General features: G+C 30.7%; 1 protein-coding gene across 3 annotated transcripts in view; it reads right to left on the bottom strand.

The window, feature by feature from the left end:
* Positions 1–13,659, bottom strand: part of Dlg5 (MAGUK family member discs large 5) — a 95,898-nt gene that overhangs the window by 14,614 nt on the left and 67,625 nt on the right. For all 3 annotated transcript variants that reach the window (XM_035364813.2, XM_085812185.1, XM_085812186.1), the window contains exons 21-23: positions 12,082–12,295; positions 9,146–9,390; positions 5,416–5,645 (exon numbers count right to left, since the gene is read on the bottom strand). In XM_035364813.2, coding sequence (XP_035220704.2) covers positions 5,416–5,645; positions 9,146–9,390; positions 12,082–12,295 — 689 coding nt within the window. The remainder of the gene's footprint in view (positions 1–5,415; positions 5,646–9,145; positions 9,391–12,081; positions 12,296–13,659) is intronic.

Raw genomic sequence — 13,659 nt, 5'->3', positions numbered from 1 at the left:
ATGACTTCTTATAGTACTACAATAGCTAAATATTAATACATATAGTATATACATTAATACATATTGAATCAATACAATGTAAAAAAGAAAGAAGTTCAAAACCCATTTATATCAAAGCACACATTAAGGCTAACTCAGTGCTCCAAAAGGAAAGGATTAATTTTTTTGCTATGCATCTTACTTGTTTTTTAGTTCAAAGGGCGTTAGCCCAGAAGGGCTATTAATTTAGTTTTGGCATTTTGTGATGATTCACTTTCTAGATTGCTGCCATCAAATATTGCAGTCCTGAATTACAATAAAAGAAATTAAATAATGAAGAATCTGCATCAGTGTATTTATGTTTCTTGCATTGTGATAAAACATGGGTACATGGAGCCATCTAATTTTGGATAACGTAATCCTCCAACGAATAATAAAGGAATCTGGAAGCCCTAATTTTGAATTTGTTTTCTTATTGATTTCATATTTTGTCAGACACTAAAGAATTTCGTATTAAGAAACTCAACGATTTCAAAGCCAGCAATGGCAACACTGTAAGGGAATTTTTTTTTTATCTTCAGCGCACGAGACTGTGTATTGGCAATTCTAAAGATATGCTCATTTTAAAATTACTTTGCGATAATGCTGTTGAATTGAATTTTATGGTTTAAATGCGAAGAATATGATATGTAATCAATAAAGTGAGCAATGGCAACGTTGTATGGAAAAAAACATTTTTATCTCCAGCAAGCGAGACTGTGTATCAGAAATTCAAAAGATATGCAGTTTGGCTGTTTTTATACGTTTTGTGAAATTGCTGTTGAATTGAATTTTATGTGGTTTAAGTGAAAAGAACATGATATTTAATAAATAAAGGCAATACGCAAAACGTTAAAAAAATACCCTTTTAGGCATAATATAAAATCTGAAAGCTTTCAGATTTTTTTTTTTCCTATTTAATTGGGCTGTGTATTTATCATATCAATTTGTGTTTTTTGATAAGATATTTTTCCTATTTCTTCAGAGATAGAAAAGCTAAAAAATATAAAATATATAAAAGTTTCACAGCAATGCAGTACTTTTGTAATGAAGAGAAGGGGGAGGACTATAGAATAAGAAGTAATTCACTTTATCTCTGTAATTTAATGTAATTTAATAACCATGATTGGCTATAGCCTGAGTGTTAATAACATTTTTTACATGAATTTGATTTTTTAATCTATTTGTAAAATACAATCAGTGTAACATTGATCATATTTTACATGCTGAATGAAAAAAAAAAAAATTTAGAAATAATCGATATCTTACTTTAGCTAAACTAGTTTACACATAATTCAATATTTTGCACATGAGAAATAAAGAATTAAGATGAATAAACAGTTACATTGCAAACAGTAAATGCATAAGGTTTCATAAGAACATAAAAATATGCAAGTTTGCTCATTATTTAACTACAGCCGATTTTTGAAGAGTAAAGTTTTTAAACTCAGTTGATGTTATACACATTTTAGTTTTATTTAATTACAGAATGCTTTCTGAGAGATTTCAGCAATTTAGAAAAATCTGATGTGTACACCACGACTTCCTTGTACGGAATATTAAATTATTCGCATTTTTTCTTGCATTTCATTTAAACTTATTGGATTGAATTAAATCTACTTCGTCAACAGCACATAAACCACAACAGAATAAATGCATTCTTTTAATTTATTTGTTTACCATTTATTTGTTTAAGTCTATTTGTTTACCATAGCGACACTCTGGCCCTAGGTTCACTTAACAGTATTATAGTTCGTTCATATTATAACTCAGAATGCACAGAATTTATATCATTTAAAGAATTATCTAATCATTGCCACGTTCTATTCAAATACTATAATAAAGCTAGAATGATGTAAAAAAGAAATTAAGCAAACAAAACAAAAAAGAAACAGTTTTTCACAGACGATTGAGTACTTCTCATTCAATTAATTCAGTTCTCAATTCTCTACAAGGCAAAAATACGTAAAAAGTCAAAATATCTGTATTAAAAATTACGAAGTAAATCTTAAACACTTATTTCCTCGAAAAAATTCCAGAAAGGATTAAGCATGATTTAATTCACAATAATAAATGAAGGCTTATCTTTGTTGTTGAGCAGCTAAGTTTCTCTAGATTGGCAACAAATCCACTATTTTGCTGTTTCAAATGTAAACATGCAATGGCCATCATCAAAAACATTATTAGGCTTAGCGGCACTTAAACCACATTCAAATTGTTGATAATTCTTAAAATATTGCATACAGATTTACTAAAGGCATAAAAACCTTAACTGGAAGATAAGAACAACATAATTCAATCATTTTTAAAGAAAAAAAATCGCCAAGTGAAATTTACAAACATATAAGAGTAAAGATACTGAGATCACTGAGCCGGGTAACAGAGTGGATATATATATAAATATATTTATATACGTTTGGCGTGGCCGATTGCAACCAAAATACGAGGTGCACATCTACATGTATTAGCAGTCATACAAAATTTCAGCGTTCTGAGGCTACTCGTTTTTTAGTTATGTGAGATATGTACATACTTTCATACAGATGCCACGAAAAATTCTCTTCAGAATTCATTTTAAAGCAGTTTTATAATTTTTTTGGAGGAAAAGAGTCTTTTATTCTGTTCTTACGTACAGATATCGCACAAAAACATCGTTAAATTTAATTCGATAGCGGTCAAAATGGATATTTTCGTTGAAATATGCTGCCTGAAACTTTTCGCAACTACAATACTTCCTTTTTACTTCGTACAAGGAAGTAAAAAGTAGTAGACAAAATAAGTAACTTACCAAGCAGTAATTGTAATAATAATAAGAAAATTAAATCCTCTCCAAAGATTGAAAGTGTTCATATTTTAATGATCGACCAAAAGTTTAATATGGGTTTCTGAGTAGAGATTATCGACAGAGATCGCCCAAGTGAAACCTTTTTTTAGAATGTTAGATGAATATGTGTTTAGACTAATATCAACAATATCTTCTGCATATTTAAAAAGTGGAAAATATGTAATGCAATTCTATAAAAATATTTAATGCTTTTAATGAGATATATCATGAAGTAAATGCATTTTTATTTAGATCAATTAGATTAAAACGGAAAAAATAATTTTCTTAAGAATTGCATCTACTGCTTTTAAACAGTTTAGTTTGCTAATTAATGACATGCAAATTAAATATGAAAGAATAATATCTTATATTTTTCTGAATAGCAGCAGGCTTGAATAAAAATTGACATAAAAAAATGAAAAGTTTAAAGTGAAAAATGCAAAATCAAATTTTGAAACTAATAGAGAAAAAAAACTGTTAAGAAAAACTAAAATTTGACAACTTGTAAACACACAAATAGGTGAACACTTATACCTGCTGTTCTAATAATAATAATAATAATAATAATAAATGTATGCTTAAAATTAACGCTAATGTACTCTCAAAATTTCATCAAGCGAGTTCATCACCTTATGTATCTCACATTTTATAATGTCTAATCATTTACTATCTCTGTATCTCTTAGTTTGGAGTATTTGGCAACAGATACTTGATTATTATTCAAAACAAAAGCTTTTCTCACTTGCAAACACCTTTACAATACTTCAAGGAATGTGTACATTAGTAGGAGTATCACTAAGCATTACTACCTTTACAGGAAAATTTGGTAACATACTTCAGACCTTAGAATATCTCAAAATAATGCGACACTCATAGCAATGGAAAAAATCGCGTTCAAACTTAAAAAAAAAAAAATAAACGTCTAAGTCTTCACTAATACAAAGAAATGAAATACTTATTAAAACAAAAATTAATTTTGACTTATTAAGGCAAAACTAATACTTATTAAATTATTAATTAATTTAATACTTATTAAAAGAAAAACAATTTTCTTGGAGATTTATATTTTTGCACAGCAAACTGATACTTTCACACAGTACAGTAAGACCCCGCTTAACGCTGTTTCGGTTTAGCGCTCTTTTATTTCAACCCGGGGATTCCACGAAATCGTTCGCAGCATACGGGGATTCCACGAAATATTATGCAGCGATAGGTTTCAAATACATATCCGAAAGAGTGTACTTGTATTTCTTGTTTGGTGCGGTATTGTACAGACATATTTTGAAGGGGTAAATGTGGAAGATGTCGAAGAAATAATTCAAGAAGCAGCGGCTAGTCTTTCTAATGATGAGCTCAAGGAATTAACTGAACAAGAAGAAAACAAAAATGTTGACAGCAGTGATTCAGAAGAAGAGCAAAAAGAACTTTCGATGGCGTTTGTAAAAAGGAGTTTGTCTACCATAACTGAAATAATGGATCAATTCATTGAAAATGATCCGAATTTTGACAGGAGCTCAAAAGTAAGGCGTGGTGTTAGAGATGCTCTATCCGTTTATGAAGAACTTTTAAGAGAACAACGCAAAAGAAAAAGGCAAACAACATTAGATGCTTTTGTCACAAAAAGGCAGAACACTGAAAGCGTGGAAGGCTAACTAAATATGACTGACTGAGAATTTTATTTGTTTTTTTTAAGAATATTCGTTTTGTTATTTATATTTTGTTTTTATTTTTGCAAGAAATAATAATGTGGTATTAATTTGGGCTTTAAGAAATAAATGTTTGGTTTTATTTTTATTAAAAAAACATACTTTTTAAATTTAATACCTAACCAATTTCCTAGCCATCTTCCCCTAACCTCAATATTTACATGTAAAGATAGCCTCGTTTAGCGCTGTTTCGCATTACGCTCTACTTTGATGGAACGTATCCCCCACATTAAGCGGGGTTTACTGTAATTAAATACAATTGTGCTGCATACAAGCAAAAATACAAAACAGAGATAAGGAGTACCTATAACAATAAAAGAACATTTTAGTAACCGAACCTTTTGGACAAGATAATTTTTTTAAATCAATATGTTACTGGCATTGAATTCCGTGATTCTATGGAATGCATTGGGTATTATGCCTAAAGCTAGCCAGCAATCAATGAAACGATTGATATTTCACCCATTTCCTAGACATTTTATACAATGCTAAATGAGAAACCATGCATTCTATAGAATACCAGCATTTCATTCTTTGTCGGAAAAAAATACACTTTCAAAATAAGTATATTTAAATAAGCAATTTTAATGATAGCATACAGAGTTAATAAAGTGTCAAGGGAAATCAATTAATTGTAATTTCTTTCCGACTTTCCAAATGAAACTGACCCATGCTTATCATGTATCAAGAAACCATCAAAACACTGGAGAAGTATAACCAGTCTACCACCATAATTACTAATGCAGAAATAAATTAGCTCTGTTTAGCCATCAACCATCAAGAGAAAAAATGACACATAACAGGAAATATACTGCCTAAAAGCCAAGATTACTTTTTAATGATGAATAAAACTTCATAAATACTCACTTTATCACAGAGTTGTTTTATAGCTACAACGGTAGTACACTCGAAATGATTTCCACGCCTTCGGAAATCTACAAACTTCAGTTCTTGCAGCCCACGTTCCATCATTGAAAGAGATCCTTTCATTTTTTCTGGAATGCACCGTTGGAAAACATGGGGAAAATCTTGCTCCAACTGGTCTACCACAGCTTCCATTAATGGCCCCACAATAATGACTGGGCGACAAGATTCATCTAAAAATAGATGTTTATGAAATAAACATGCAAGTTATGATAAAAATAACAATTCAATGAGTAAATAAATTTTACCACTGCCCATTAAAGTTGCAGTACCAACAAGCACAAAAGATAACACTACTAAAATTATTTAAAAATTTCTAACAATACAAAGGCAAAATCACTAAAATTTTAGGTATATTGGACAAGAAGAATGTGTCATGACATACACTATCTGAAATCCAAAACTATTTTTTAATCATTATTGCCACTATGAACAAGAAATACTATGACTGTATTGCAAGATATATAATTCAAGAGACTTTGAATGCCATTTCAGAATACTGCAATAAAGACAAGTATAATTTGTTGTCAGACTTCATCTGCTGTAGCCTCAATGATATTCTGCTGAAACTGCAATGATATGGTGGTCCTTCTCATATTAGTATATAACTGTGTCACTACAAACCAGATCTGTTGAATCGATAAAAATCTCATGAAGTGCCAACTACGGCAGAATCATAAACTGCTGTGTGTCAAGATGTGTTAAACACTCACACTCAATGTGTGACTACACACTGCCTTGTTGGAAAGTGGCTATAGGGTACTTCTGAACATTGAGGAGAACAACAGGCTTTAAGATGCTTGTAATATAATGCTGACTAATCATAGTATCAGATATGTAAAAGACCAATATCTGATTATATTGGATCATATAAAAAATCTCTGCATTATTTTGCCACTAGATGGTATTGATGCCTATATATCTGGCAGCACTCACCTGATTGTCTCAAATGAACATGTGCTTGAAAGGTAACATTCAGTTTCCATTGTTTGTGAAGATAGTTTTCTAATTTGTTGCTCATGTCAAAAGTTATATTAATTTGAAAATGAGTGAAATATCTGAAGAAGTATGATATGTGATGCTTTTTTAACTATAAAAAAAGGTAAAAAATGCTTTGAAAACATGCCGAAAAGTTTGTGAAGTGTACGGTGAGAATGCTCTGAGTGAATGAAGGACCCAGCAGTGGTTTGCTTGATTCCAAGCGTGAAATTTCGATGTCGAGATTGGAAGGGAATTGTCCATTATGAGCTGCTGCAACCTTGCAAAACCATCAATTTGGCTCTCTACTGTACACAACTGTTTGAACAAAGCAGTCCAGAAAGGGCAACCAGACTTCGCCAACAGAAAGGGAGTTGTGTTCCATCATGACAATGCGCGGCTACACACATTTTTGATGACTCTGGCAGCAATCACCAGAACAAACTAATTTGGTTGGGAAGTTTTGATGCACCCACCGTATAGCCCAAACTTTGCACCATCTGTCTACCATTTGTTTCGGTCTCTGCAAAACTCTCTTGATGGTAAAAAATTGGCCGACCGAAGCGCTGCTGAAAATCACTTGGCCAAGTTTTTGACGATAAACCACAGAAGTTCTACATTGATGGAATTATTAAGCTACCCAAGAAATGGCCAAAGGTCAGAGATAATAATAGTCAATATGTAGTTGATTAAAATTGATTTTCAATAAAGAAAATATTTGTTTAAAAACGTACCAAAAAGTGCAGACTTTTTATATGACCCAATATCTAATGCTATAACTCCAACAGTTGGGCTTGTATGGCAATGCATAAAGCAAATTCAAATGAGTATCTCTCATAGTAGCGCTACACGCGCACACACACACATACCCATCATTATGTTATAAACAAAAGCAGAATTCATCTAAAAAAATGAGGTCACGAACCATTTATACATCCACAATCCATCTCCAGAATTTAACACACTGTTGTAGCAGCAGATACCTGTGTTGCACCATGAAATGCAGGCAGGCAACACAATGTCAGCCATATAAACAGGTCAAGACCTTCAAGATGTCTCACTGCACATGTAGACATTTCTTGCTATGCCACACAGCATACTTCCTGTGTTAGGGCGTATGATACGACTAAAGTCCATTTGCACATGTTTGTCTTCTTCGGACAATGTCTGCATGTCACTATGTGTCCTTCTAGTTCCATATTTGCATTATAGTTGTAAAATTTTGAGTAATATCAGCAGCAATTTGTGATATGTTAATCTGTAGTCGCAAAATGCTATTATTTTCCTATGAAAAAGTTTTGACACTTGTTGTTGCTATATATTCTGTCTTCTTACTTAAGGCATACTCTTAATTAAACAAGGAAAAATGTATGAAATTCATAGATTCATTTAGAAATCCCTCCTCTCTTCTTCTTATTTATAATTATTCTAGGTGTTATTACTGGACCCTATTACTTTCATAAGCACATCAACGATAACCATTTCCATATCCTTATGTTCTGATGCAAATTTTGTCTTGATTGCTTGCATTCTTCATCCTGCTGCTTTGTTAATAGCTCATAGTTCAATTAAAAATGTACAACCATTTGTTGCATTTTATACGTAAAAGAGGTTTTGTTTTATACTGTATCCATATTTTACTTTATTTTATATTTTTGAAATTTACTTTTAGACACAAAAGGACAACAGCAATGTTTTCTTAATTAATGTTTTACATGCATATAGCATACAGATGTCCATAAAATAGGATGCAATTCTTTCTTTTACTAAAAAACTATACTCAATGTTCAGTTCCACAAATGTCTTGTTTCATGTTACAACATTCTGTTAGCTGAATATTTCCGTTCAAAAGGGCTAAATCATTCTGTATTGAGTCACCATACTGAATGGCTGGTAGAAGTGCTTATTACCACAATTGTTTTCCCTCCAGAACTTGAATTTTTCTTATGTTATTACTTAAGCTTAAACATTAAAAATTAGATTAGTTAAGTATAAACATAACACAAGTAATAAGACATAACTGAAATTTTTGAGCCACTCACATAAGTTTGCTAGTGATGTAAGTGTTAATAATTTACTACAGTACAAAGTCCGTAATCCGGACTCGTCGGGAGTTCGGCGATTCCGGATTAGGAGTTTTTCTGGATTATAGATCATCAATTTAAATCTGGTAAGAGGGAATGCAGAAATTATACAATTAAAAATATGAAACCATAATTTATGAAATAAAGAAGAATTATGATCTAAAGGGTATCAAATTTTACAAAAAAAAAAAAAAAAAAAAAAAAAAAAAAAAAAAAAAAAAAAGCTTAATATTTATTTGTTTACTTTATTAAACATTTCTTTCAACGCGTGCATGCATAAAGCATACCAAAAAAAAAGTTTGTGGCTTTGAGGTCCGGATAATGTATGTCCGGATTACAGACTTTGAACTGTATAACATTATTTTAATACTGGATATTTTTCCTTCTTATTGCTTACAAAGTTAGAGGTTCAATCAAAACAGATGCCCTTTTTTTTTTGGTTAATAAGCAAGCATTTAGTAATTGAAGAATTAATAATAAATACAGTTAAATGAAATTGAATATGATGAAGTTTTACTAGTAGGAAAATACAATTCTTATTTTTTAAGAATACAAAAATAACTTTTACGAAGCCATCACGTAATGAGAGTATCACACAAAATAATTCTTACAGTGCTGCTTCTCAACTCTCTGATACGTTAGAGGCATTAGCTCTTCACCCAAAATACCGGAATCACTGCAACTATTGATAGAAACATCAGAAAAAGAAGCTAATTCTTTGCTATCTCTCGAATTACTCCGATGGTGGCGTTTCCGTCGAAAAAAACTACGCCTCGCAGCTGTCGATCCCCTTCGACCACCATCTGCTCCTTCGAGATCACCGATACTCTTTTTCATCATCAGTTCTTCTTCTACCCTATATATATTAAATAAAAGATTCAAAGATAAATACATGTGTTTTAGCAGTATTATGCACCTTGCAGCAAAGAAACGATCGCTTTAAATCAATGATAAAAAGACTTTTCAGGTAACAAGTAATATAGCTTAATTTAATAACAATATCAAAAGATACTTAGTAAAATTAAATTGCACAGCCTGTTTTGCAAAGACATTCTAAAATCTAATTTTGGAAATTAAAGAGATTTTGTTCTGCTGCACACTATTCTAGTACCTTTATTAACATATTGGGTCATCTCATAAATATTTTTTTTCTTCTTCAAATGCATGAACTAAATATCAGAGGGGGATGGGCCATACTACCTGCATCAACTTATTATAAAAGCAGGAAAAATTTCACTTGTTCTTCTCAGCACAAGTTCTCAAAAGTGCAGTTAAATTTTCACAGAATTTTTTCAAAGCTACAGTAGAAGAGACAATAGAGCACATCTGGGATATTTTGCTTAATGAGTTCAATAAAAGCAAATGCATATGGAACATTAATGCAATGTATGAGGATCAGGCAATAAGCATAAACCAATATCAATCATGGTTCTGAAAATTCTCAGCCAGAAACTACAGCCTAGAAGATGAACCTTTTCCTGGAAAACGTATCGAGCTTGATGAAAACATCCTGCGAACCCGGGTGGAACAAAATCTTTTCATAACTGCTGAGGAACCAGCAGAGTATGAAAGAGAACATATTTTAAAATAAAAAAGAATTTTAATTTTTAAACATAAAAAAGCATATAAAACAACATTATTTAAGGAATGACCCAATACTAATAAAACCATTTTTATAATTTCAAATAAATTAATTTCTCTAAAAAGAATTATTATTTGTATTAAGAGAAGAAAAATTACAAGCTATACATTTAAAATAGGTTTAAAAAAATTAATATTTAATTCATAACATTATGACCTTAAATTTAGTTTCATTTTAGCAAAGAGGAAAAATACCTCCTTTTCTATAGTTTTATATGACATTCTAAAATCTAAATTCGTTTGAATCATATGTTTTATGCAATGATATTATTAATAATATTTGTTTTTAAATTAAAAATTCTACTTGGTCACATAGTATGGAATATTAACATTACATACTGATAAAAATTTGGTCAGAGTGTTCAGGATATTTCAGTAACATTATAGTTTAACTGCAGAGAGTGTATGTATCAGCACACATATTTATAAATCAGACCTACTCATTTAAGAAATAAGGAGGTCTGATTAGTAAGCAAGGGAAAGACTACAACATTTTATTTTTCAGTAAGAACTTTCAAGAAATTGGATATGAAAGTTTATCTGAAGCATAAGATGGGAAGGCTGAAAAAAATCATTCCTACATACTCATGTTAAAAGATATTACTTCTCAGATGCATGATTTTCTTAATGATACTCTTGCAAAATGAATTTAACTGATTTGGCACAATGCCAGCCAGGGATATGCTACAAATGTTCATGCAATAAGCTGTTCACACAAATCTGATAGAACGAACACTGAATATTAACAGCTTATATGAATATTATTCCACATCAAGTGCATCTAGTGACAAACATTATCTTTACTGAGATATACCTTTCAGTAAAATATTTTTTAACTATAAAATTCAACTAATTTGGCAACTACTTAAACAGCATAATAGAGTTGGTGTATATCTCTCTGAGCGGTATGATCGGCTTTTGTCACTTGATATATATTAGCATATAACTTGAGATAGTTTGCTTTCTTACTTTCTTTAATAATGTAAATGTAATCTTAATGAATGTAAGTTTATGAAAATAGTGGCTAAAATAAGTAATTATATAAATTTAGCTAATAAATGCTGTACAAATACAGGTCTTCATGATGCATCCAAAAACCCGTGCCGCTCAGAGGGATATTTCCATATCAATACAACCACCTTAATAGAAGTTGCCAAACTTTTAGAATGCACCAATCTCTTGTAACAATTCTTCAATTTTTAACAAGCAACATTGTCATTTTTGAATACAGTCAAAAGTCGTTAATCCGGACTCGTCGGGACTTCTAGGATTCCGGATTATAGATCATCAGTTTAAATCTGGTAAGATGGCATGCAGAAATTATAAAATTAAAAATATGAAACCGTAATTTATGAAATAAAGAATAATTATGATCTAAAGGGTATCAAAATTTTTTTTTTTTAAAAAAAAAAGCTTAATATTTATTTGTTTACTTTATTAAACATTTCTTTCAATGTAAGTTGTTTAGGTTGCTTCGTTTTTTATGTGATAACACTTTCTCTTAATTCTATAAACAGACATAATTTCTTGTTCAGTTACAAAGTTCTGCTGTTCAAGTCCTATAATTGCTGTGTCGAGAATACCGACTAATTTGTCAATCGAAATTTTTTCGTTTTCAATAACCTCTGTGTCACTTTCTTCGCCATCGGAAGCGAATTATAATGACAAGGAATTTGATTTAAATCATATCAAAGACAGAGTACATCGAGATGAAATACTACATTTAGTAGGGAATTATAAGCCAAATAAAATAAAATCATCTGCCCTGAAGATAAGGATAGTGCTGACAGATCAACTTCCAATTCATTGCGTGCCGCGGCATTAAAATAATTAAAGTGGAAAAATATTAATCCTAAGCACATCAAAAGACAAAATTTAATAAAAACATAATAAAAATTTAACTTACTTGTACTTGCTTGGAATAAAACCACACTTAATTTTTTCTCCTTCTTCATCTACAAGCCATGCCTGCCACAATCCAGGAACACCATTATACATGGTATTGTCTACATATAAAATGTCATCTTTTTGGAATGCTAAAGACCCATTTATACTTATTCGGTCAAACATGGCACGGATGTAGAATGAATCACCAGGTTGATCCTGGATTTCTTGATACCCTAGAAAGTTAAACATAATTTTAAATTTCTTTTATGGTACCTATTATATAACTATTAGCTTAAACAACTGAATAAAAGAGGGTTTTCAAACTTCAATAATTCAGATTAAATATTTTATCTAAAAGCACATTAACTCATAAACAAATCCACATGAATTATATATTATAGATACAGTCCAAAATCAGGACTCGTCGGGACTTCGGCGATTCCAGATTCTTCTGGATATTAGATCATCAGTTTAAATCCAGTAAGTTGGCATGTAGAAATTATAAAATTAAAAATATGAAATCCAGATTTATGAAAAAATAAAGTATTTATGATCTAAAGGGTATCAAAATTGACAAAAAATGCTTAATATTTATATGTTTACCTTATTAAACATTTCTTTCAATGTAAGTTGTTTAAGTTTTGCTTCGTTTCATGTGATAATACTTTCTCTTTAATTCTATTGAACAGACATAATTTCCTGTTCAGTTACAAAGTTCCGCTGTTCAAGTCCTATAATTGCTGTGTCGAGAACACCGACTAATTTGTCAATCGAAATTTTTTCGTTTTCAATAACCTCTGTCACTTTTCTTCGGTATCGGAAGCGAATTATAATGACAAGGAACTTGTTTTAAATCATATCAAAGAAATTATGTCTGTAGACAGACATAATTTCTTGTTCAGTTACATTGCTGAAGTCCTGTAAGTGCTGTTTCGAGAATTCACACTAACATGTCAATCGCAATTTTCTCGTTTTTAGTAACTTTTCTGTCACTTTCTTCACTATCGGTAGCGGTATTTCTGGATTTAGAACCATACTGCAGATTTCACCATTCATTAATTGATTGATGATTGAGAAACATTTTCATCACATTGAAAAACTTCTTTTATATCATCTTCATTCTCCAAATACCGCTTCTCCAAATTTTTTTACAAAATCCGTTAATTGGAAGATTTCACCCTTGTTTTGCGATATCCGAAAACGTTTACATTAGTGGCTATCATCGTCAAATTTAGCTATCCTTCACTATACATACTTGGCTATGCATCATGAGCTTGGCGACTAATGACAAGTCGTTCCATTAAACATTATCTAGCTTCTATTGTGAAGTGAGACAATTAAGCATGAATTTCTGACTGTTATTAATTTCATAAAATAAATGCTTTTTTTATTATTCCAGTCTTGAGTGTTCATCACTTCAAGTAATATTTTTAAATTATTTCAGCTTTGGAGAATGTAGTATTTTAAGACCTTTCTCATTTAAACAATTATTTGTGAAATATATAAGAACATATCCAAGAAGCTGCCTATGATTACAAAAATAAAAGTTAATAAATATATAAGCACTTAATTGCTTTTATATTATAACTTCCTTTTT

Source organism: Stegodyphus dumicola, chromosome 2, assembly GCF_044657685.1.
Source record: "Stegodyphus dumicola isolate Sdum_Otavi_A_Nest chromosome 2, ASM4465768v1".
Lineage (NCBI taxonomy): Eukaryota > Metazoa > Arthropoda > Arachnida > Araneae > Eresidae > Stegodyphus > Stegodyphus dumicola.
Note: the sequence above shows the minus strand (reverse complement) of the source record. Positions and strands in the feature narration are given on the sequence as shown.